The 26,084-nt window shown below is 42.8% G+C and overlaps 1 protein-coding gene across 6 annotated transcripts in view; it reads right to left on the bottom strand.

The window, feature by feature from the left end:
* Positions 1–630: 630 nt before the first annotated feature.
* Positions 631–26,084, bottom strand: part of CHRNA9 (cholinergic receptor nicotinic alpha 9 subunit) — a 38,120-nt gene continuing 12,666 nt past the window's right edge. The window contains exons 2-7 of one of the 6 annotated variants that reach the window (XM_076336145.1): positions 11,686–11,880; positions 8,967–9,069; positions 6,760–6,905; positions 5,800–5,954; positions 4,602–5,134; positions 631–2,785 (exon numbers count right to left, since the gene is read on the bottom strand). In XM_076336145.1, coding sequence (XP_076192260.1) covers positions 2,229–2,785; positions 4,602–5,134; positions 5,800–5,954; positions 6,760–6,905; positions 8,967–9,039 — 1,464 coding nt within the window. In that variant the 5' untranslated portion in view covers positions 9,040–9,069; positions 11,686–11,880 and the 3' untranslated portion in view covers positions 631–2,228. The other 5 variants (XM_076336147.1, XM_076336148.1, XM_076336146.1 and 2 more) reach the window with 5 other exon arrangements.

The raw sequence follows: 26,084 nt of genomic DNA, 5'->3' as shown, positions 1-26,084 counted from the left end.
AGACTAAAGGTCTGTCTAAACCTGGAAGCTGTCTCCAATGGGTGCCACCAGTGTGATGAAGAGCACTGAAAAAGAACATGCAGTCATGAATCCCTAAAATATTGCTCCACCTTTCAACACTTCATTACTCTATTTAGTAGTATACCAATAGATTTTTCTTCATGTTTTTCCCCGACTCTTTAAATCCATATAATCTTTCAGCATTCACAAGTCCTGTTGCAAGGAGTTCCTCAGCCTTCTCACATATTGCAGACTGTGTATATTTGATGTACCCAGTTCCTATATTGGGAGAGACAGTGAACAGTAACTCTCTACTTTCTTTATGCCACCCATAAGCCTTGGACAAACCCTCTGTCATCGGTTTTCCATGCTGAAGACTCACGTTCTGAATATTTTACCCTTATCTTTAAATACTTAGCTCCCTTGGCTTTTGAGACAATATTGTTTTCCACAACAAAGAACAAATCAGTTTCCTCAAACAGGCAGTGTAAGTGCCAAACCCTGAACTCCATGGCAAATGGGTGCAACCATTCTTCTGCACAGTGAGAGTGAACAGCTTGTCTTCTAAAGGAGCTATTCAAAGTTACCCCGTTTGACTGGGAACTGATAATATACAGGGAACACACTTGAGACTTTTTCCACATACTGAGTTTATTCTTGGCTAGCCACCCAGTTTAGCTTTACATTAGAACCTGGACTTGCATTATGTATGAGAATGTATGAGAATCCAGATAAGCTTACAGCATTAATTATTCCACACAAAAGAAAACCTGCCATTAGCAATTCAATGCATCATTTACATCATAATAGTAATTACAATTCCCTTTCTTCCAATAAATTTGGGCATAACAACTGCACCACTTTGCCATTTTGACTCCTTGCTCTTAAGTTACAGCTTCACAGGTATGCTCCTATTAACTGAAACAATTATGAAAATTAGTTTTATCACATGAACTTTTGACTGGGATCCATTACAGTGTCATTCTGCCTCTCCCACTGCATCTAGAATATCATGGTTTCAAAGTTCAGGGTGCTTTGTAAAAGCAATTTATCTGCCATGGGCATGCCTGGGGTACTAACTTCTCACTTTACTACAAGACATCTTCCAGAGCTCTATTAGTCTAGGAAGGTTAACAGAAATTAACACACAGAAGAGGGGTTTTTCATGTTGTCAGTGACAAACACATTCACACACATGTAAGTACTAAGGTGTTGAGCAAGGAGCATTGATTATGGCACTACTATAATGAGCCTGTAAGATCATGCTTTTGTGCTAAGTAATGCACAGAGCAACCTCGGCATTCCTGTAAACAGTTTAAAATTTAAGTACTAAAGAGGATGTAAGAGCGGACAAGGGATACATGGGGTGAACATTGGTGCAGGTCAATAAAATGAGCAGAGACAAAAGTCACAGCCTCCTATTTTAGCTATCTCAAATAGCATTTAAAGGCCCACCTTGCACAAACGCCCAGGGGAATGAGACATCTAGGAAGGACAGGAGAAGCCCTTCCTATTATTAGGCTCAAGAGAAAGAATGGAAGAGAGGACCTCTGACTTGGTGAGGAAGTAGTCCTGGGAATCTGGCTTACTGGAGCCATGGTGACAATGGGGTAATACTCAGCAGCAGGAAATGATCAAGGTAACCATCATATTCAGTAAGCTCAACAGTATTAGAAGTGAAAGGCACACCAGGCAGCAGACAGACAGGTAGAGCCTATGAAATGATAGGAAAAGTGATCAGAAAGAGCCATAACAAAAAGGTAAGTTAGGAAGACAAGCTAAAAAAGGAAAAAAGGCAATGCCATGAAGGGATGATTTCCAGGAACTGCCACCATGTCACAAATACACTTTTTTCCTAGGGGAGAGAAAGGGCTGGTCGAGTTACAAGGTGCAGAGGTGCAGCCCTGTGAACAGTGCTCCCTGCTAGGCTGTCTGCTCCATGCCATTCAACCTGAAGTCATGCCCACCAACCATCAAGATGGAGCACAGAGTGCTTACCCAGCAGCCTCATCAGGGCTGCACTCCTGTAACTAAAAGGCAAGGACAGTCACTAACAAAGCCCCGAGCTGAACAATGTCTCCACACGCTGTTGCAGCCTACAGAATCAATTTGTTTGTTGTTACAAATGCACAACACAAAGATCTCAAAAGCACCCCTGTCCCAGAGCTCCACCGGAACAAGCTAACCCAGTATATTCAGATTTACAATATGAATGTGTTCATCTTCAGTTAAGCTGCTTTCCCAATGACCAGCACACTCATGAAAAACACCATGATAAAGAAAATCCACATGAAAAACCTGTCCATCACTTTTGCAACTTTTTTCCACTCAATTCCTTTGGCCCGGTTTGCTTTATGGTCTCGAACACAATTAGCAATATACTCGATGTTTTTAATCAGCATTTTGTAACAGGAACAGCAATTGACAGTCTCCCTAACATTTTCACCATGAACTCCATAGCTTTTACTCAAATTGCCATTAAGCTTCTCCTTGAGATCACAGTCATCATTCCTATTGGAAAGGTGATTCCTTACCTCCTTGTGCCTCCTCTGACACTCATCATCCCCCTCTAACTTACATTCTTCTTCCTTCTCTCTTTTTGGACTTGTGCAATTTTCACCCACATCATAAACAAAAAAGATTTTTGACATGTAGTCCAAAATAACCACCCTGGCCCATTGTGGAACAGGCTTTGCTTCTGAGCCACAGTGATGGAGATTCATTATAATGATTGTCAATGCAGTGGAAGCTGTGATCATGGTCATAGTTGCTATGTAATATTTTCCTGGAACACAAAATAAAATCATATTAAAGATGCTACTCTAATAAAAAAATTCAGTGCAGAAATAACAATGTGACAACATAGTGCTAACCATAAGTACAAGTGAAACCAGTTTTTAATCACCCTGATTCTCTGTACTTAAATCACACTTAATTTAACATTTAAAAAACAAAGATTAAAGCCATTAAAGTAAAACCTCATACTCGTTACTGGCATGCCTTTATCAGATGAGTAAGTGACTATTGTATTAACATGGTAAATATTTGCAATCTAAAGCCTCTGACTTCTCAAAAAACACCCGTTCAAAAAACATCTTAAAAATGTTTACCAGGAGCCTTGCTCCTTTCCTGGTGTCTGTAAAATCCCAATGTTGATGGCTTCATGTGACACATTAGAAATCCCACTTCCTGATGTATTAACAAAAGTGGTGATAATGCTTTGTTGGAGCTATTGACACACCCCACACCGGCAGATAGATGCCTTTGCATTCACACAGGCCAGTGAATACCCAGACCTTGCTGGTGTCCACAGCTAGTGTGCTGACAGCTAAGAGGCCAGGCACAGAGCTGAAGGGTGGCTCCGTTGCCTGTTGAGATCTGTTGTCTGGATTTTCTTCAGATTGTGCAAATTTTAGCATGGACAAAGCTCATTCTGGCCAGGAACAGATAACAAATACAGTGAATGCAAGCTGTACCCCTCAGCCACTGCCTTTCACAACTGCAGTATACAGCTGACCAGCCAACCTACTGTGGCTTGTGCCTATGCAAAGAGGCAGCTCCCAGCCCTGCTCTGCTGCTGTGCAGCCTCTGCAGGAAAAGCAAGGGCTGGCATCAATGACAGAGGATGCGCCACAGACAAGCAGGGTATGAACCCAGTTTTCAAGGAGGTTGGAAAGGATGGTGAGGGAGAGCGAGGGAATAGAGAAAGCAGATGAGGTTAGGTCCTGACTCCTTAATTTAGACAGCATGATAGGAGGGTAGGGAAGGTACTCCAGTACAGCAAGCCCATATTCTAGGCAGGAATAGTTGCTGCCGGTGTGGGAAATGCATTCAACTTTCCTATTCATTGACCAGTGTTTTGTCTCAGTTAAGCCATGCAGTTTTTCATACAAACAGTAACAATGAGAATAAAAATAACAAGATCTGAATTATCTTAATGAAACTGGAAGCCAGTGTGGAGGCAGCTGTTTTCCCAGTCCTCCAGAAATCCCACCAGGGCAGACAGGCAGCCTCCTGCCCCAGGGGGCAGATGAGCCAGGGGCCGGAGGAGGATCTTGGCAGAAGGCAGACGGGACAGTGATGCACACAACCCTTTCACTACACATCAGCTCTTCTGAACTCAGATGTAAATTAAAATTCAGCGTAATGGATTGCCAGGCATTACAATTCAATGTAACTACTGTCAGATATTAAGTCAAGCCTGAGTGTCCCAGCCAGGCCACCCAACCACCTGGATCTGACAGAAACATATCTTGAAACAGTCCAACCTTGCGTGTACTGCTCTTGCTTACACTTAGTACTCTAGTTCTAAAATTGTTTTCATTACTAGCTTTAGAATTATTTTATCAAGTATTGTAATAAATTTCTACTATATTTAATAAATAGAAATAGCTAGCTAATACATAATTTAATAGATACAAAATAACCTTAAAGAGCTTCAGCATACCTGTACAAACGCCACGCACATTTTAAGTATTTCACTATGTTTTAAAAATACAGAACCTTTATCTTCCCAGAAGCCACAAACTACATATGGTCTCCCCGACATACAGCCCTGCTATTAATAAGCCATGTTTAAAGACAAAATGTGTAAAGCTTACCTATTAAAGGTATGTTTTCAGAGGGAGGCATGATCTCTGCAACCATCAGCTGGAACACAGTCAGAGCAAGAAGAACCGTAACGCCCAGAGACACTTTTTCCCCAGAGTCTGCAGGGAGATAGAATCCCAGTGGGGCCAGGAAAGAGATCAAAATGCAAGGAAGCAACAGATTAAATATGTAGAAAGAAGACTTCCTTTTCAAAATCAGTGTGAAGGTCACATCTGGATAAGGCTCAGAGCAGCAGCCATAAGTGATGACGTTCTTAACCGCTGGCATACCATGAATCTCCCATTCCACATCTTCTACGAAGTCAGAGAGGTCACCACTATCAAGAGAATTGATGATGTCTACCTGATTACCATTATAGGTCCAGGACCCAAATGTAAGGTTGCACTGCTGGCTGTCAAAAGGAAAATAAGATACATCCACTACACATGAGCTCTTTGTGATAGCGGGTGCATCCCAAGTGATTTTTCCATCATATCTCAACACAACATTAGTATTCACTGGTTCTGAAAAGTCATCATCAGCCCTAAAAGACAGAAAAGTGACAGTCAGGATTGACAGGCAACAACCTAGAGTGTGGGCCAGGGAAGGGGGGACAGGGGGAAGACCCTTGCTTCACACCGTTAAAAGCATGCTTCTGAAATCATATTTATGTTTATACTGGATTTTATTAGGAACTTACTATTAACTATTATTTACAGGTACCAGTGCCCATTAATGCTGAACATCAGTACTGCTAAATTATGTTGTATTTTTTGGCCATAGCTTCTTCAAACTTGACTTCCAACAGCATACAGTAGGATAAGAATCCATTCAAAGATGAAAATAATCTGCTGGTCACTACTGGCCTGGGAGAGCAGACAAGGAGTGCAGCCTTCATGTACCACCTTTTTGTGGACACACAATCTTCCAGAGCTCTTCAGCAGAAAGCACTTCAGACTGCCAGGGTATTCAATTCCCAGTGCAGAGAAATTCAGAACATCTTTGCTGCATAGCATAATCAATTGCCAAATCCTGTCTATGGCTTTATTGCAAAATATTTAGACAATCAACAACAAATGTTAAGACAACAAACATACCCCTTGCTAAGATAAGGTGAAGTGATGAAAGTTCAGACTCTGTGGGTCAATTCCTCCTTCAACCCCCTCCCTCAGGCAAATACTCAAGCTGATTTTGTCCAGCCATACTCACTTGTTATATAGGACAATATCTGGTCTCCAAACCAAGTTGCTTGGAATCCTGATAGAATCCAACCCATCATATTTATCCTTGTCCCATTTGAGGTATGCATCATACCAGCTTTGTCGAATCCATAAGTAAGCTGACAAAATTTGGTTCCTTTCATCCTGCATAAAAATGTAGAAATATTTCTAGCTGAAGGTAACAAAAGCACATCTTGGATGCAGACAGCATTTGTTGTATAGCTCTAAAGTAGCGCCCAAAACAGGTCAGAATGCTGACAGGCCACAAGAGTACTTCTCAGACAGGTACATATGCCCATACACTGTACGGGGAGCTTATTTATTTGGACTTTCTCTTGTCCAATCCTCCTTCCCCCTGCACCCTTCCTTAGCTTTAATCAGAGTTGTTTAAGGCTCCCAGTATCTTAAGAATTTCCTTTTGCGAGCTTCAAAATACCAAACAGCTGACAGATTCAGTCTAACAATTTCTCTGAAAGCTTGGTGAGGCCTTGAAGTTGTAATTCAGAGGTCACAAAAGTGATTTTTCCGTTCTCCTTCCAGACACATTTTCTTTTGCCTTAAAAGTATATTTGGCTAAACCAAATTTATAAAAAAAGTTACTGAAGGCTAAATAGGGAGTTTATGTAGACATTAATTGCATCAGAGAAAAAGCATTTGCTCTTTCTATTTAAAACTCACCAAAAGTTGCCTGGAGGGTGCGATACCAACACCTAACTACAAAAGAAGTCTTAACAATTCAGCAGCTGTAAGTTTGCAGACTTACAATGGAAATCTTAGTGTTGCAATCAGATAAGAATCTACAAAGAACTGGAGAACATGACCCTCGTGAGGAAGCATTAGTGAAGTTGTCACAACAAAATGCAAGTTGCTTTTTCTACTCCAAGCAAAAGGCTTACAGCTAGTACATTTCTGCATATCTTCAGAAAAACAGAACTGTACTGTTACTCACCATGTCTTTAATTTGAGACAATGTGATCTGAAGGGTGACATTCAGTACTTTATCTGTGTCTTCCACCGGTCTTAGAGCATTTGAGTAGTCTTCAAACAGTTCATTAAACAGCATGTGAGCATATTTTCCTTTGGCTGATTCTACAGCTAGATAACAGATTTGTTCAGTACATCAGATTAAGCACTGAGCTTATTTTTATATATATATATTTTCAAAAAATAAGGACAGCATTGACCTGTAGTAAACGAATAGCTAACTCTAGCTTTTCACACCCACTGAAAAGAAAGCCCTCTGCATCCAGAGATTCCTGCCTTTTTTGAAAGTAAATATCATTACCTTTATTTTACTGATCTTTTTCATAGGCACAGAGATTATTGACTTACAGTCACACATCTGCCATGCTAAGATTAGAAGCAAAGTCTGAAGTCAAACCTGCTCCCAGGCTAAAGACTTGTGATATCTCCCTAAACGCAGCACAGATTCATGCTACTTTCAGAATTTACCCCTTTTCTTTTTTCTTTTTTTTTTTTAAACTACCACCTGGAAAAAGACTGAGCTGCTTTTCTTCACAAACTGGCAATTGCATGATATATGAACACATCCTTGGACTAACACCTTTCCTAAACCATGTATTTGGAGATGCTTCCTGCTATGCAGAATGAGTCAAAGGATAACCCACTGAAACTTTAGATTTTAAATTACACTTTTGCTGTTCCACACTGTTTTGTGCATCACAATTTCTCTAGGCAATGTCTGTATTACCTTTAGACAGATTCACACATTTCTGCAAGCAAAGGGCACGGACAGTAACACTCACAAGACTTGTGCAAATGCCAGCTGGCACTATGTAGGAAACAAGTGCTTTGGAGTACATCACTCTCCGGTGACTCACAGTGACCTCCTGGACTAATTAGAGTTCAAAGCAAACCTTTCTGATTAAAAAGAAATCCTAACAAATCAAAGTTTCACAAAGAGCATTTAAGTTCTGTACATACATGATCATTCATTTTGTCTATGCATCAGTGAGACAAAGTAAAACAAAACAGACGAAAGACTTCTGGAGCTCAACTGTGTAAGACACGAGGACACCAGCTCCTATCTGAGTAAAATAAACCTCAATGCAACATTTAGCTATCAAGCAGTATTCTCACCTTGAAGTATCACTGCTGTGAACAGCAACCACAGAGAGACGTAAAAGGAGGACAGGCTATTTCTCTTCATTTCTGGACCTTAAATAAAACTGTTCACGCAAGGACACAAAAATGTTTATCACCATCCAAAACTAACAGCAACAACAACAAAATCAAGTTGCACAGCAACACAAAGATGCTGAGGCACTGATGAGCTGCTAGAAGCAACTCAGTCCTCCCTCAGCAGCTGTCAGAGTCCTAGAGTGATCGATGGTCTTTGTCCCTGCCACTGCCTAGGGCTCTGATGAACCCTCCCTCTCTCCGTAACCTGAGAGCTGCCTGCTCCGAAACTAATGCTGAAGGAGAAGACAAACAGATGGGTTATCAGTATGAAAACTGTATTCCATTGCATTTTTTACTACAAACGTAAGATTTTGACCAATTTGTGAAGAACCCTTTCACGTTTCTTTGGTGGGCCGTGTTTTACTGCCCCTATGTTCAGCAATAGCTTGCTCAGAACAAGTTCTGTGGAACCTGTGGACCCTCACAAAAAAGTGATCTGCCTCAGTACTTTAATTGGTATAGTGACACTGTACATCACACATCCAATATGTCAGACAGCAAAAAAACCCCACAGCCTACCTACTCCCATGCTGACAAAACAATGTTTTCACCTACCAAAGTGATGCCACATGGAAGAGATGCAGCTACACCAAAGCTGCACAACACAGTCAACATTTGCAGTAGCCCAGTATTGCTGTGTAAACAAGAACTTCCACTGCTGAGACCAGTACTCAGCACAGCAAATCAGGAGCAAAACTGGACTCTGCAGATAAGATGCCTTTTCTCAATACAGTACAATTTTCCCCAGGTGAACTTGACAAGACTTTACAAAGAATTACACAATTACTGGACAGCTCTTGCATTTAGCCAAAAGACTTACAGGAGAGAAATATGAAACAATACCACACCTGGCCTCCCATCTACCCCGATGGTCAGAACTTCATTAGCTCTGTCTATATTACTCATGTTGCCTAGTTTCCTAATACTGCAGACATTTTCTTACAAGTTTCTCACAGAAGAGGAGATGACTTTCTCCTTGCCGTAGTCCAATCCATCCTTCATGATATACTGCAGTCCATTTTGCCATCCTTTTAGAACAGGTAACAGGAAACAGTCACTAAAATAGAAAGGTGAAAAGATAGAATGAACTACCAAAAAGAATTAGTCCAGAATAGTTCTGATCCACACAAAATACAAAATACTGTTACTTTACTCTTGTGTAGTCTTTTGGCTAGAAGGAAGCTGATCTTTCCATACGCATAATTTCTATATAGTAGCACTCCTGGCACTCACTGGCTAATGTTTGTGCTTTCATGGGGCCTATAAATCAATAACATTTATGGCCAGGTTTAATAGGTAAGCAATAAATAATTTCAGTCAAAGCACCTGTAATGAAATACATCTCCATCACTTCATTTGCTGAACTGTCAAAGGGGAAAAAAGTGGAAAACAGTTTAGAAGTCAAAAAGGTCAGAGCAGCCCATAGGCAGTATGTAATAACCTCCTTTCTGTCAGAAGAAGGTATATGCTGTTAGAGACAACAAAAATCAGAGACAAAAGATGAATGGTTTTTTGCATACACTCAGATCAGTGTATTCTCAGTGGATACCTTCAGTCTACAGTACATTGCCATTATGTCAGCAAGCAGCTACTGCTTCGCTTCTCTTACTGTAATTACAAGAGTGACCGGGGTACTGCTTTAAGTGTGCTGCTAGAAACACTGCCGGAACCAAGACTAAGCTTGGTTTGCCACAGGCTTGAGAATCTTGTGACCTGTTACACCAGCAATACATATCTGCCAAGTAGTGCAGACTGATAGACTTTAATTTGCACAAGATCAGGTATATTAAAGAACCCTGCAATTTTACTGTGATGACGTCTTCTTGAAGGGAAACTGCAGGTTCTCATAAGACAAAAAACAAGAAGCATGCTGCATGTGTTGTTTACTCAATTTATTCTTATACACACATATATTCCATGTTATTAATTATAAACTTGCAAAGGGATAGATCATAACCTCTCAGTTATGATCTATCATATTTCCAGTCAAATATATCCAATAGTTGCCAATGCAAACATGAGCAAACATATACAAGAACACGCTTGTTATGTTTGAGATGCTGCACTGATTATACAGTGCTTGTAAAAATAAAACTACAATACATCCAAAAGCCTTTTCAATATTAAAGATACAAGAAATTTAACAATCTCGGTATGCCAGACCATGTGGCTTCTTTACATTTGTTCACAAGAAATCTGATCTGTAATTTTAACCAAAGTGTCCCTAATGTAGACATTTTGTGTGAAGAGCAAGTATTAACATTAATTGTTGTTCATTGATCCGAGAGATTAATCTACAACCCGTGCTTCCTTGGAATATAGTTTTAAATTGTGGCGTAATCTATGGCAATACTACTCCCAGATCAAACATCCCATTTAACATTTGAATGGAGCTTAAATTTATAGTTAAGCAGTTCTCTATTTTTACAGTAAGAAGTTCTGCTACAAAGTCAGGAATTAATATAAAGTATGAAGCAGCTTACAAAGATAATTTAAGAAGAGTCACAGGTGTTTTGAAGTTAGAATCAAGCCATTAACCTCTCCCAGAACTAGACTCATTCCCAGCAAAATTCAGTTACCTTGTTAGATTACATCTGCCAGCAGATGGCCCTGTTAGCCAGCCTACTGATCTACCCAGCTATTCAAGAAAATTTTTGTTTATCACACAAAAAAAAAAAATCACATTGCATTTTAATCGACTTCAATTAATTTTGCTGATTATTTGTCTTACATTTGATATAAGACTAGCAGAAAGAAGATGTTCTTTTAAAGAAAAAAAGATAAGCAGAAGGAACAAAACCGCTTAGTGGCTAAATCCAGTTCTCGGGTCTGCCTACCATACATGAAACTAGTCACGAGAGAGTTTCAGGGCAGGCAAATATATATCGTTGTCAACAACTGTATGATACAAAACCATATTTAGAACGCAGGCCACTTCTGCTGATGCAGAGAGCGGTTAAGGCCTATGGCACAATATCCAACCTTGCTTCCCCATATTTTATTCAAACATTTCACTTTGTGAGAATGTGTATGGGCTAGTAACAGAGCAGAACACTGTGTTCATGCTTACATTCAGTGGGACAAGAGTGTACCATTCATTAGTGCATTGAGCTTGTACAACACTCACATGACACAAGTAACTTTTTATGGTTCTAGAAAGACACACATGCTGTTATCAAGACAACATCAAAAAAACTGAATTCAGTGTACTGCGATGTAAGGGAAGTTTGACTTTGCATGCACTTTAAGGACAGACTGAAGTGGAGATGACATGGGAGGGATCTCTTTGATGTTAAAACTTCCAACTTTAAATATTTATCTCAGCCAAACTATAAGCAAAGCAGGAAGGACTTGTAAAAATATTTATTTAAAATTTTGTTCTTTCAATTAAACAAATCTTTCCCTCTCCTGCCTAAAATAATAATTTGCTCCTGAGGATGAGGTTTTGACATGTACATTTTCAGAATTTTTTTAATGGATTCTTACTCTTTTTTGCATGAAAAGCATTAAGAGTTTAAGCCTCCAACTGGAAAAGCTACAGATACTGTATTATCACAGGCCTCAAGGCCGTCTGTACCATTTATAATCTATCCCTTCAGAGAACAATAAAGAAGAACAGATTGGTTTCTAAGCACAGTTTGTAAGAAGTGTCTCACAGTCTGCTTCTACTTGCCTTCCTGCCAATTTTTCTCCACAGAAGCTGTTGCATTCACATTCTTCGCAGCATTTGCTACAGAATATTATCTTGTGATGGGTCAAGCAGCACACTAACTCTTCAGAGTCAGACTTCTCTCCTTAGACTAACTGAAGTCTTAACAGCACAGGTAACAGCTCTTCTTGCCAGTAGAATAGCCTCACTGTGCCTGCTCTGGAGAAGGAGAATACAGCACTTCATTTAGACGCAGTGTTTCTCTCTGCCTCATTTTTCCTCACCCACCTACTGCCCCCTCCTTCCCTCTCTCTAAAAATCCCCTACCACCTGAAACCAGCACTCATTCATTTTCTTCCACCCTGTTGTACACATGGAAGATAGGAAATACATTAGGAAGCATTCACAATGTCAGGTCATGAGATAATGTAGAATATTAGCCACATTTTCCAGAGACGAGAAATCCTAATTTACGTGTTACAGTTGTAAGTTTTTCTGAACATAAATTTTGTTTGGATTCACTTATACAGGCAGCTCTGCTGACCATCTCCCAGCACCTGAAGTGAAGAAACCTTTTGCCCCTAGAAGCCTTGTATTATTTAATGTCATCTAGAATGCAGCACGTTCATCCTTTTTCACCAGGATACTTGCAAGCTGACTGGTATTTTGTCTGTCCTTGAGAAGAATTCAGTATCTGGCAGAGTTAAGAACAAAGCTATTTTACAATTTTAGCTATCAGAAAGCTATTTTATATACAGCTCTCTCATTGGGATCATTTCCAGCTTTGTACCATGCCTTTGAATGGCTGACCACAGGATCTGTGCTCTACACAAAGACAACCTCTGGGCCTAGACACTGTTCCAGATCACAGGTTTGCTCTGACAGGCAGCCTGATGCTCCAAAACAAACTGGATTAGAGAAATATTTCTACCCTGTTACAAGGGTGCAGACTCAAGCATCTTCCTCTTTGTGATCACTCTTGAGCCATGGAAGACAGCACACTACTACAGATTTTTGGAAGTAGAGGGAAGCCCCCCCAGCTACCACTGCAGGCTGAACACAACTCTAGGTTCCCCAGAAAGCAATTCCTTCAGCTTGCATGCACATCACAAAAAAAAGAGATTAAACCAGTATCTGAAGAAGCAAGACTGAAGGGCAACAGTTCAGATACTAACTCAAAACTAAAATTTCATTGTCTCCAAAATTCAAAGGGGGGGTGGGAACATCCCTTTAAAACACTACCAAAACTCATCATGTTCACAAGGGTATCTGCATAGAGGATCTAGCATCCCCTGAAAAGATCTGCTTTCCTGATAAGCTCAAATCCACCTTGCAACACAGAATATGGTACATCTAAACTGTGTTCTGAGTTCCTCAGAGTTTAAGAGTTCCCTACAAAGAGCTAAGACTAATGCTGTGCACTAATACAGTGCAGCTAGCTGAAAAGGCAGGATGCCAAAAGACGAAGACAACAAGAAAAAAAATGCAGACCATAATGTATCAACCTAAGCTGCCACTGTGTTTTCAAGGAATTCACGGAACTCCAATTGCAAGATGACTGCTAAAACAGTATTAATACATGCTACTTCACCAGTGTCGTATACGATTTTACTTACATTGTAATACAAATCTCTCTGAAAAAGACACTAAGCAAACATTTATATTGCAAAATTTGGCATTATCTAATTGTTTCTGCTCCATCTAATCACACACAATCTACCCAGGTGATTTCTCCATGTTCCCAGAATTTAGAGGAAGAAAACTAAAATACTGCTTTACTCAGAGTGCAAAATACCAAACTTGGCAAACCCCTCCAAGAGCAACTTTTTTCTAAACCAAATAAACTAGTTTCCAAGCCTACAAATATTGCAGAGCTGCCCAGTTTAAAAATATCAGAGCAACTACATGGGGGAGGACACAACTCTATCACAATGCATTTATGCCTGAACAAACCTCCATGTAGGATAAGGCAAGCAGCAGCTACTCATCTCCTTGAGGGAAAAGAATTTTTGATAAGTCATGGTTTTAGCTACTGAAAGATCTTATGGTACGTGGGTACTGACATTCTTTAGAATGTCCTAGCATGAACACAGCTACATTATGCTATGGAATGAGCAAAAAAAATTCCTCTTGAGCAAAATATGGTAGTAAACCTGCAGTTTTATTCAAACTCTGCAGCTATGCTTGTTCTGGCACAACAGAATCACTTAGATCTTGACGACAAAGCACCACCACCTCAGCTGAAGACAGCATCCCTTGCTTAAGCACCTCGGAGCACAGTGGCTGCAGATCAGTTAAGGAAGGCTGTGTTCATACTGTTGGTTTTCATCTGCAAAATTCTAAGCAGTTGTCCAATGCCAAGGTATTGGTTCCTTCTTTTCAACCCACAACAAAAGCATTGAAATGAAGGCTTAGTACTTCCAAGGGAAAAAAGTGCAAGTGTTAATATAGGGAGTCACCACCAAGGAACATCCTTTTCTGTTGTTAACTAGGCTGAAAAAACTTATTTTGCCCATAAAGACAAAGGATTTGCCATCTAGAAATGTTAGCCTCAACACTGATCTGAATCTTACAGGCTTAATAACTGGTATTTTTCAAGTTTGTGGAAGGTGATATGAGGTATAAAAGCTGTTAACGCCAAAAAAAAAATTGTGCTCTAACATTAAAATGCTACTATAACCACATATACCCGGTTGGTTTGTGTGCTTTGGGAAGCATTTGCTGCTTGCCTGCCAACAATTGGCAGGGGGCTATGAAGTATCTTTGCCAATTGCTCAGCTGCCTTTAGCTTAAGGAAGGGTGTTTTATTCTGAAACAGAACGAAGATGTTGGGGAAAAGGCAAGAGGGATTAGTGCACAGCTTATAGCTATAGCAGAGCTATGAGAAGACAGACTATCCTACAATCATCCTGTGGTTATAGCTTTTGGGAAATGTATACAAAAGTGCAAAAGCCAGTTCCTCAAACTAGTATAAAAGAGCTAGTATAAGAACACTGCTAGAACTTGGAACAATTTTAGCAACAAATTCCATATTGGCTTTACTCCTGGGCTCTAGAAAAAGCAGCATATTACATTGCCATTTCAGAGAGCTGCTCCTAATGCAATGGTATTAATGACTGAGGTATGGTCAGGTCTGGACTCTGATGGATAACTGATTTGTTCTTGGTGGGAAGCTATACACAAGGTAAAAAGCATGGGATTTGTGGTACATGTTTTTAACTCTTTCCCTTCTGCCAGTACTTCAAGGCACTGTAAGTAGCAAATAAGATGCTGGTATGGTTAAGCAACATGTTGCAGTGAATACACAGCCAGCCTCACAGAATGAGATGGCAACACATTATGACATCTCATTGGAAGAGATGATTCAATGAGCCAGTAGCAACTGGTGCATTCGGTACTATACTAATGCTTCTAGTCAAACTTGCACCACAACATGTAAAACAGAGCCTTCTTCATCTATCTTAATTGAAAAACGCTTCTTTTCCTTTAGATATCTTAACATAAATGTACTTTTAATGCCTATACAGCTTCCAAGCTTGCAACATTAGCAATTACAAACCTCCTGAGGGGGTGTGACTTAAGAATATCAAATGAAACATTTTCAACAGAAAGCCAGAGCAGGGTAAACAGAGCGCTGGCATGTTGTGCCCAACGTGCTGCTATTAGAGTTGCTGCAGAATGTCAGCGTCCTCCTTGCTATGGAGTAGAATTATCAAGTCTCTTCAATGTACAAGTAAACATCACAACTGATGGATATACGTATCTTGAAGTACAAGGAAGAAGTCGAGGTGACAAGTACCTTTCTAGGTACTCAAAAGGCACTTTAGGGATGTTTCAAGTAAAAAAGAAATCAATGGAACCCCCTCAATCTTTAAGGTCGTCTTTTGCTAGCTACTTCTCATCCAGGTGCTGGTTGCAAAGAAACAAAAGTGTGGGAGATGCAATTGCTTGCATTTGCAGATTGTATCAAAAAGTCTCCTCAGCACTTTTTATAGCACAAATAATTCTCTATATAACCACTGAAAAGAAAACCAAGATGTTTAAGGCATTTGCCTATTTATCCTTAGCTTTCTGGACTTCGGTCTTTGCTATCAAATGACACTGAATGCTGCTTAGTCAGACTAGCAGGGGATGCTCTCATTCTACAAGCAAGAAGTACTCATGGATCCTGGTGTGAAACCTGACAAATACCTGATTTAGTTACCTACTTCATTTTCAGTAGATAAGGAAAGAAGCCATTTCTTGCAAATTTCATCCATTTCAGGAACATGAACTCTGAGGTACTATTTCAACAATGAAAATTTTAGCTGTGTAAGGACATATGCTTTATACTTGATTAATTAGTACTGTAGTAATTCATGAGTAACATTTCTGCTATTCTAACAAATATGTATTTGACATAAGCATCACAATCAGAATAGAATCAAATGCATATCAACCAGGTGTACAAATAAAATGTTGGGGTTTTTTAATAAAAAAATACAACTAATCACTTTCCCTTTATTGTTGAAAAGAGTCTAATTACTTAAATTCTACAATTATGAATTGTAGAAATTGTAGGAGTTCAAGCTTCCACATGAATAATGATTCATCAGTATCTCCACATAATACAGTGAATTCCCACAGCAGACAGTGATCAGTAGTACAAAAGTAATTTAGCTCTTTCTGGAGTGAGTATGCTTAGCCTTTCACCCTTAACATGATAAAAATGTGTGAAATCATTAATTAACATTGTAAGAAAGAATTGTGAGTTGAAATAATTCCCCATTTTGCTTCTTAAAGTAAATACCCTTCTTATATCCCCCTCTGCTTCTATTCAGGATCTTTAAAACAGCTAAATGAAAAAACCTTGCAAATATTAATTTGTTATAACCATTTTCAGATTCTGAGCTGATGAGATGTGAAACTCCTAACATTCAGGAGAAAATGGGTCTCATTTACTTACCAACTGTCTCAGTTTTATTTGCCACGTGAAAGGAGACCTATAGCTCCAACAAGTAATTATAGACCAAGCACTGCATTTATAACCCTGTTATCTGAAAATATGCCAGCCTATCAAAACAGGGCTTTTTAAAAAGCTAATTACCTCTGTGATGGCTGTTCCTTAAAAAACAAATTTCTCTTATTCTCAATGCTGGGATCAGAACTCAGTGACGTTGATAATTATAGTCAATTCTTTGCCATCTCTTCAGCTACTTCCTAGATTTTACTTCCACTTAGGGGGGTACAAGACCAAAATCTCCGGCTACAGCTACAGAATGTAGGTAGAAATAAGAACAAAGGTAATTTTCTCTTCTGCTTCATGTATCACACAGACATAGAAACTACAGATAAGACAGACATCCATTTTCCCAGTATTGTAGAGCAATCATCATGGCATTTATTTGCCAGATACCAGGCTCCCCAGAAGACAGTCTTACCTCTAAGCTTTAAAAACAGCACATATATTAAAGGTGCTAGCATTAATACAGCCATTCCTGTCTTACTAGACCATCCATTTATACTCTAAAAATATTTGCAAGGCTTTCCTGTCTCCCCATTTGGGAAGCACAATTTATTGCTGAAATCAATTAAATGGGAGAGTCCTAGCAGGGAGTTAAATGGTCAGGCACATCCACTGAGCTGGTTTTGTACTGTGTTCATTTTGATACCTCCCAGGTCTGTAACACTGGTGCAGCTACTTTGATCTACTCATCTAGAGGGCTAAAGACAGGAACATCACTTAATTACTGTCACAGGTAAAACAGACTCAACTTGGCAAAAATTAATTCATTGCCAATTAAAATATTTGGGTACTGGGAAACAAAAATATGAACTGGCCAGCCCCTTACCTCTTCCTACAGAGGCCACCCCTGCAGTACCCGCTCCCCCCACTACCAAAACCATGCCACACATTTAGCCAATACATAGACCTTCCACAGCAAGGCAACAGACAGTACTAGAAGATGACATGCCTGGGTAAAGCACAAGCCAGCTAGCAGACACATCACGTACACAGGACAGCAAAAATCCATCAAAGCTTCCACAGAGCACAAAACAGTTCCTTATGCAGGTATGTTCCAAGTGTCTGCTCAGCCTAACCAGCAGCAGCAGCTGGTGGGCACCTCAGGATAAGTTCCTGGGCAGATGCTACATTTGCATCACCTTAGCTCCATTTACACTTAGATTTCATGCACAGAAACAGAAATTACTATACAAACAAGCATTTCCAGTGAACAAAGCCACACAATGAAAAAGACAGCTTTTAGCTGAACTGCAGTTGAAACAAAGATCTCAGATACGGTCATAACCACGGAAGTCTTGCTGCACTGTAGTTAATTCCCACAGCGAACACGATGCCACTCTCATAGTAGAGTGTAGCAGATTGGTGCTGCCCTACATAGTGTTAATTTCTACTAATCAAAAGTCTCAGAAATCATGGCTAATTATCCACATGGAGATCAAGCCAGCATTAAATTTCAGCTAGCTCCCACACTTCTGTAACCCACAGTTTTATTAGAAGAGGGCATAGGGCAGAGTAAGATACAAAACCAGGCTGTTTAGCAATAATCATGGTCCAGGTTTGGAGCAGTGATAGTAATAAGGGTGATCAAAAGGCTTGCTCACCACAGCTCTCAGCCAGGGGACTGTCTGACTCACCAACGACCTTCCCAGTCCAGCCATATGGTGAAAAATATATTCCACCACACGCTATCAAAGTACTACAAATGCTAAAATTACAAAATTAGAAGTACTCGAGCCATTATGCTTTATGATTATGGTTGAAAACTCCTCAATTTTAAAAACTTAAAGTTCAGGCAAAAAAGAGCAGGTTGAATTAAGGACAGCAAGTATCACATCCTAAGGAAATCATTAACTGTTAAGTGAACCATGTGCTATTTTTGGCTAATTATGCTCAGAGGGAATTTGGTCTAGAGGATTAAATGAAATATTTTCAGAGGCAGAGTTTGCTGAACAGAAAAGCTGCTGTCCCCCATTTAAACAGTACAAGACATTACTTTGAACATCTTATGAATATCAATGTTTTAAAAAGCTCATCCTTTGGTGTCTGTTATCAGGCTAATAATGTAGCTTATATTTCCCTTTTGACCTTAGTGACAGATGTTAGTGTTAAAAAGTGTACGGCTATGCCAAAAGATATTACAATTTAACTACCTCCTGTTTTACAATGATTACCTTAAAGTCTCAAGAGTTTTCTTTCAAAACTTCAGTCTGCTTGTCATTCATTGCTCTCAAAGACAAGACTACAATTTCTTCTGGGTAAAGAGCAACAATATTACTAGTAGGCAGAGATTTTTTAAAAAGGAAACATTTATTAATTCACACTATACAAGATAAAACTGTCTGCAGACTTACTCTGTCAAGACAGACAGAAGGTCCACACACAGCAGGTTTGACACTCCCCCACCCTCAACACTACAGACAGCACAAGCAGCAACTGAGTGAACTTCAGAGATCACCCCACTGTGAGTTAGAAAATTCATTACAGAAGTTAATACTAAGTTACTGCCAAAGACTAGAAAGTATACAGTTAAAAGCCAACTCTACAGAAAGAGGGTAATTCATTAGCTTCTATTTTCCCATTGGTCTCCATGGCTATGATCTCTCTGGGATCATACAAGGCCATCTTGCCAGGCAAGTGATGTCTTCCCCAGGATATCCGCAGCACGCAGCAGTGACAGCAGTCCCCAGCCAGAAGGAATGCACGCCATACTGCTCTGGGCACAGCCCCAGCAACCGCAGCGTCCATTGGAGAATGGTCAAGAACTCCCTCTTTGTTACAGTCATATTATCTGAGTGCACAAAGAGTGGCCCTTCCAGCTGTGAACAAACCATCACATAGCTCCTGAGGGCCAGAACAGGGCACACCCATGGCTCTCCAGACAACCCAAGGCTGATGACATGTCTCTCCTGACCCACAGGAGAGTTATGCAGACAAAACACCACTCTCCTCTCCATCAGCTGGAGGTGACTCAGGTACAGCAGCTCAGGCTGCAGTACATCACGGTGTTTTGCCACTATCTCTCCTATTCAGAGTGCCCCAAAAAAAGCTACAGTAAATAATGCACAAAACAGCAAGCATTCATAATGAGTTATGCATACAGACTCCAAAGCTCCTAAGAGAGATTGCAACACCTCAATTGTTATAGGCAAGTATTTATCCCTCAGGACGCCCGCTTGACATTTCAACCCTATCACCATACAATGGGTTATAGGATCTTCCAGAGGATCAGGGTTACCAGTCAATTTTGATAAATAAGACAGTGCCGCCACATACATCAGTGTCTTTGAGGATGAATAAAGAGGTTCCACAGCCAAAAACCCTCTAACTTGCTCCTCTGGAATTGGCCAGGCTGCAGGCATTCCCATGCTTTTCCTAAAGACAAGGAATTTCTTCAGTCCTTCGAGGTAGGCTTGCCAAAGCCTACTATCCCCTGAGTGCTCCAACAGTGAGAAAGTCTTCAGAGGCCAAGGTCCCAAGGAACGTTTCTGAGGACAACTAAACTCCCTTCCTACAAGAGAGGATCCATGTTAGCACATGCTGACAAACAGGCACAAGCATGCCACTTAAGCAGCAATAAAGATAATGTTCCTCAGTGCAATACACCCTTAGACAATGCTCTGCTAGTTCATCTGATTAAAGAGAATTCACACACAGCTACACCCAGAACTGTTAAAGAATCAAGTTATTTTTCAAATGGGAAACTACAAGCAACATACCAGGCCCATTTCAGGCACTAGATCTGATAACACTCTGGGAACTTACGAGTTTGTGGAGTAGTAACACAGAAGACAAGCAAAAGGCAATTTTAAAACCAAAGCCTTCCTGGTACGGCTTACAGAAGTTACAACTGCAAAGGGCACACAGCACACTCCCGCCAAAAGGCAGCATGTTTCCCAGCTCCGGAAAGGGAACGCCCTCGAGGCCTCCCACCAAAAGCTCCGGCCTCGCACAAGAACTCGAGCAAAACCAAGGAAACGCTGCCTGGCGGGAGCCACGGCCGCCAGCGATCCGCTCGCCCCCCGCACAGAACCAGAGACCAGTCCCCGGCCACAGGGGGGGCAGGCGCTGAACCACCACCGCCGCACACGCTTGCAACCTCGCCACCGAGCACGGTCCGCACTTAGCCACCGCCGCGCCGCGCTCCCTGCTCTTTCAGGAGCCGCCGGGGTGCACCACCGCCTCGGTCCTACACGCTGGTCCTCGGCTGCGATGCGAGAAGGCGGCTGTTTGCCCGACAAGGCCCAGCTCCAGCCACTCCATACCCGGCTCCTGGGCCAGCAGCATCAGCATCTCCCAAAAGGGCGCGGCGACAGGCCCAGGCCGGGTACTGCAGGACATGGCAGGAGGACGAACGCAGCGCTCCCCCAAAACCCGCGCGGCACAAGGACGCCTTCCGCTGCCCCCCACGGGCCCTTTTATAGCCGCGGAGCCGCTCGCAACGCCCTCCTCCGATTGGGTACTCGGACCGGCCCCGGCGATCCCGAGCGCTGCCATTGGCTGCCCGCCCGACGCGGTCCCGCGCTCGCTCTGGCCGGGCCGGGCCCCTCCCATCGCGGCGGCCGGCGGGGAGGGGCGGCGGGTGTGAAGCGGCCGTTAGCGAGGGGCGGCGCCGCGAGAGGAGGGCGAGGGGCCGGGCCTGGCCTGGCCTGCAAACCGAAGGGCGTGAAACTTACAGACATGTCTTACGCTGTCTTCTGCCAAAGCCTGAAATATGAACGGGTTTACTGATAAGGTTAAAAGGTGAGAGAAGTACTTGTGTTCCCTACCGGTTGTTCTCCTGGGCTCGCTACGATGTGGTTTCCAGAAAGCTTCCTACAGAGAATAGCTCAGGGCGGAATTACTCATCAGTCGGCCTTCGCTGCTCAGGACAGGTAACGCACCTAGATGTTTTGTGCAGGGTTTAATGAGATAGCCACCCTTCCACGGCAGCTGTCCCTGCTGAATCCCAAGACAAAGCAAGCGGGCTCCACAGCCGACAGCTCGAGCTTTTGGCTTGGTATTTTCCTGTGCGCCCTCATCTCCTTCGGGGTGCCTTCACAGAGCCCACTTGCTCTGGGGAGAGGGTAGCCTGGTACCCCGAGGGCTCCTGGCCGCACAGGGCACCGGCTGCCCCTGCTCGCCGGCACCCTTGAGACCCGGCCTGGCCTCCCTTTGAACAAAGCTGTGCAGGGACCGCGGCAACCACCGTCCCCGGGAGCTTCCTCTCCCTCAAGATTTGACTGTTACTCCTGGCCCTCATCCAGTCCTACACCGTGTTTGTACCTCCGCCTGCTGCAGGTTGTTTCATTTTAGTAACAAAATGGCACAGGTTTGAGGCGGGGGAGAAAGAACACGACCGGGGCCAAGGAGGTTCAAGTCACACAGCGGAGACGCACCCGCGGGCACACCCTCTGTCACCGCCGGTTCCTTTCTTAGCGCCCAATTGCGGCACAATGAAGGCGATAACGGGACTGCCGCTCCAGGCAGTGGAATCCCATCTTCCGGGCGATTCCCGCCCCGGCCCGTGGGCGGCCCCAGCGGAGGAGGTAGGACGGGGAGACCTCGCTGAGGCGGCTCCGCCGCCCCGGCTCCGTCCCTCAGGCAAGAGGCGGGCGAGGCGGGGCGCAGAGCCACGCGGCTCTCTCCGCGATTGGGTAAGAGAGGGGCGAGGGCGGGCGGGGGACGCGCCGATTGGTTAGAAGAAAGGGCCGGGCTATAAATGGGCAGGACGGCGGCACTGTTGAGCAGTTGTTGCTTCGCACTTCGGGCAGTGCGGGCTCTGTTTTGTCGGCGATGCAGAGCGGTGGGCTCGAGCCGTCTGCCGCTCCTTCACCCTTCTGGGCGCTGCTGGCGTTAATGCGGCGGGAGCCGGGTACGGGGTGGCTTCCGCGTGGTCTGGGTGGCCCCACCGGATCGTGGGGTCCCGGTGGAGTGGAGGTTGGCAGCAGGAGAGGAGCTGGTGAGTGTGGCCCTGGGGGGGGTCGGCTGTGGTCGGCAGCAAGTTCTTCCATGGGGTCTGACCTCTGTGCTGGAAGACTTTTGGGACCTGTGTGCACTGCTGAATCTATGAATACTGTGTAGTGTTGTTACTCTCAACCCCTTGTGCCCCTTGATGGAGGTCTGGGGTTGCAGAAACCTTCCTGTAGTGTGCTGGGCCTGTCACCAGGCTTGAGGTGTTGCTTTAAAGAGAAAAATCACTGGAGTTTTTATGTTTTTGAGAATATCATTCTTTTCCTGTGCTCTGGCTGTTGGAAGCTGTGCAGGTAAAAGTCGTAAGAATGCAAGGGATAGGCCTTTTTCAGAGAAGTTCAAGCAAAAGCTGAAGCATGTTGAAAGGGAGGAAACTTCTGTCTGCTTACTGTCTGTGAGACTACCTTGTGTGCTATTGCTAATGTGGATTTCTTTCAGCAGATGAACTCAGCCAGGTTCCTGAGAAGCATCCCTTGGGTCCTTGGCCCCTGAAGGCTCTCCTCTTACTGGAAGACTCAGGAGATAGCCACTTATGGCAGGTCTACCATGAGGGCCTGAAGAATTTCCTTGCCTTTAGAGAAGGCATGGCTCTGCCTGCAGTCTGGCCGATTCCAGTGGATCAAGTGAGAGAGTTCTTGGTCGTCATGGAGTCCCAGGATCTGCCTCCCACAAAAATAATAATGTATATGGAAGGACTGTCGTTCATCTCCAGAATGGTAGATCATCCTGATCCTCTTCAAGATCCTGTTACCTGTCACATGATATCAAGGTTGAAATGTAGGACTGGCCCTTCAAATGCTAAATACTCTCCTGTAACTATTGAAGTGTTAAGATCTCTCCTGGGGACTCTGGAACCTGTGTGTAGCTTTCCTTATGAGTGTGTATTGTTCCGTGCCTTGTTTACTGTAGCTTTTTTTGGGGCACTCCATATAGAAGAGATGGTGGCAAATCACCAAAACGCAGCACAGCCAGAGCTACTGTACTTGAGTGACCTCCAGCTGACTGAAGGGGGTGCAAACCTTTGTTTGCATACATCTCATATGGGCCAGGAGAGATTTTTGATCCAGCTGAGATTATCTAAAGAGATGTGGGTATGTCCTGTTGAAGCTCTCCATATCTATGTGGCAGCACGGCCACAAGGAGAGGGCCCTCTCTTTGTGCACTCGGACAGTATGGCTGTGACAAAGAGAGAGTTCCTAACTGTCTTCCGCTGTGCTCTTGGGCTTGCTGGACTTCTTCCAAACCAGTATGGTGTGCACCCCTTCTGGCTGGGGACTGTTGCAACAGCAGTATCTCATGGGTATTCTGATGAAGCTATTAACAGAATAGCAAGGTGGTGGTGAAGATCCTGAAGAAGACACAGTTCCATCTATCTGTTGGGCTTCCATAGTAAGGGGTGTCTTCTGCAATGCAGAAATCTTATACTTTATACAGACTAAAGTTTCAATGCTCTGTAAAGTTACAGAGAAGGAGAGTAATTAGTACAAGGTGATTTTTCCCCCACCTGGGTTGGTTTTGAGAATGGAGTGTCATGGTTTTAAAGCTGCTGTGACTTGTGGGTCAGTTTGCATGCTATTCAGCATGTTTGTTCTAATTGTATTTTGACCTTGTGTAATCTTACATTAAACTTCATTTTCTTTCAAGAACTTCTCTAGTCTTTCTGTTATGCCCTGGTCAAAGGCTATTCATCAGAGTGGTGACAAGATAATTTGATACAAGCATGCATCCTTTTTACTGTCTAATGGAAGGAGAAGTAAAGCTAGCTGATAGTCGGTGATTGGAAGCTGTGAGTGGGGGGGTGGAATTTAGCTGCTAACTGAATGTGACACCAGCAGGGAAGTTGACCCTGTTGTCCCAAGTTGCAGTTCCATAGCAGCTGCATCCAACCTCGGCTGTTACTGCTGCAGTCTCAGTCTCCTTACCTATAGAAGCCTTCCCCTTGATGATCCTTAGGATCCTTCGCTGATTCCTCTTCAAAGGATGTATCAAACATGGATACTGACCAAAAGTAGCCGTTAATTGAAATGTGGCTAACACATCAAAGATGACACTGCTCAGTTCAAAGAATCCTTCGTAGCAGAGAACGTAAGTTAAGAGATAGCTAACACAAATAACCCTCATTCTGTAATAGGAGCGCTTCTTAAAAAGACTCAATGCAGATTAACTAACTAGTATCTGAGAAGCAAGATCATGAGAAGGTTGAGTGTCACCCTTCATAGCAAGGGTGTTTGAAGTAACGGCATCCCCTGTAGTGCATCACATCAGCGTGTGCAGGAGCTACTGAGGTGACAACTAGGTATATAGAAAACAGGCAGCATCATACTGCACTTTGCAATACCCAATCTAGTTTCTAGAGGATCTTTAGTTACAGAAAGTTCTTGCTCTGCTCTCCATGCAGAGCATGCTGCAAAGAGGGCTATGATAGTAGACAACAATCTGTTAATTCCCTGGCATGCATTTGGTAGCTCCCCTTCTACAGCTTTACTACAAGCTGTTGCAGAATTAGCACACTGTGATGCTGAGTCCCAGTCATCTTGCTCGTATTCATGAATGTGAAGTGGTATGTCAGAGTGTCTAGAACTCTCTCTGTGACTGCATGGTAATCGGTTTACTTAGAATACCCACATGCAAAATGTGCCAGAGGAAGCAGAGGTCTTAGGCTGGGTGATGAGAGAGAGAGGGAGAAGGTAGAGTTTGGCTCACCAGCCTTGGTTACTGAGGGAAGGCAGGGAAAAGGCTTGCTTCATGAAGACTTTGGGTTTTTGTGAGAACGCAGGGCGTCTCTTAGGTCACTGCTAAATGCTTTACTCAAGAGGGAAAAAGGTTTTGTTAGGGAAAGAGGAGAAGGATTCTGCTTTGTGCATGATGGTGGGGATGGAACTGACTGCGCTGGCCCAAGCGTTTGTGGGCATGACTGCTCAGCCTTATGCTGTGTGTTCACACATGGAGTGCTGGACTGCTCTTTCATCCTGAAACTCGGGTGTTGGCATGTAGCAATGGCAGGTTGGAGAAAAGTGGCTGGAGGACCTGTTTTACTGTCTCTTGTGCTACCAGAAAAGTGCTAATTACATCAGAGAAGTGTAGCAGGCTGCAGTAACCAAGGTAGCATGGGGAACAGCAACCTTGAGGCTGTCCTCAGGTGTGCAGTTGAAAGTTCATTCCATCCCTACCCAGCAGGTCTCCGTTAAAATCCAAGTGTGAATTAATAATCTTTTCAAGGCTGTGAGAAGCCTTGAAAGCACATCATTGTGCTTTCAGCTACAATGATGGTAAATGCTCTCATTCTACTGTTCTTTAAATTTCTGAGAGGGAAGGGGATGCTGGCCTGTCTCAGATAGAAACCAGGGTATTCATGGTAGTAACAGTGATGGCTTCACACTAAAAATCAAAAAGATAGAAATGTGCTGTCTCTCCCTATTGATGTAATTACAGTTCACCTAAGAGATGGGCCAAGAAAGGATATAGAGCT

Source organism: Aptenodytes patagonicus, chromosome 4, assembly GCF_965638725.1.
Source record: "Aptenodytes patagonicus chromosome 4, bAptPat1.pri.cur, whole genome shotgun sequence".
NCBI classification, from domain to species: domain Eukaryota; kingdom Metazoa; phylum Chordata; class Aves; order Sphenisciformes; family Spheniscidae; genus Aptenodytes; species Aptenodytes patagonicus.
Note: the sequence above shows the minus strand (reverse complement) of the source record. Positions and strands in the feature narration are given on the sequence as shown.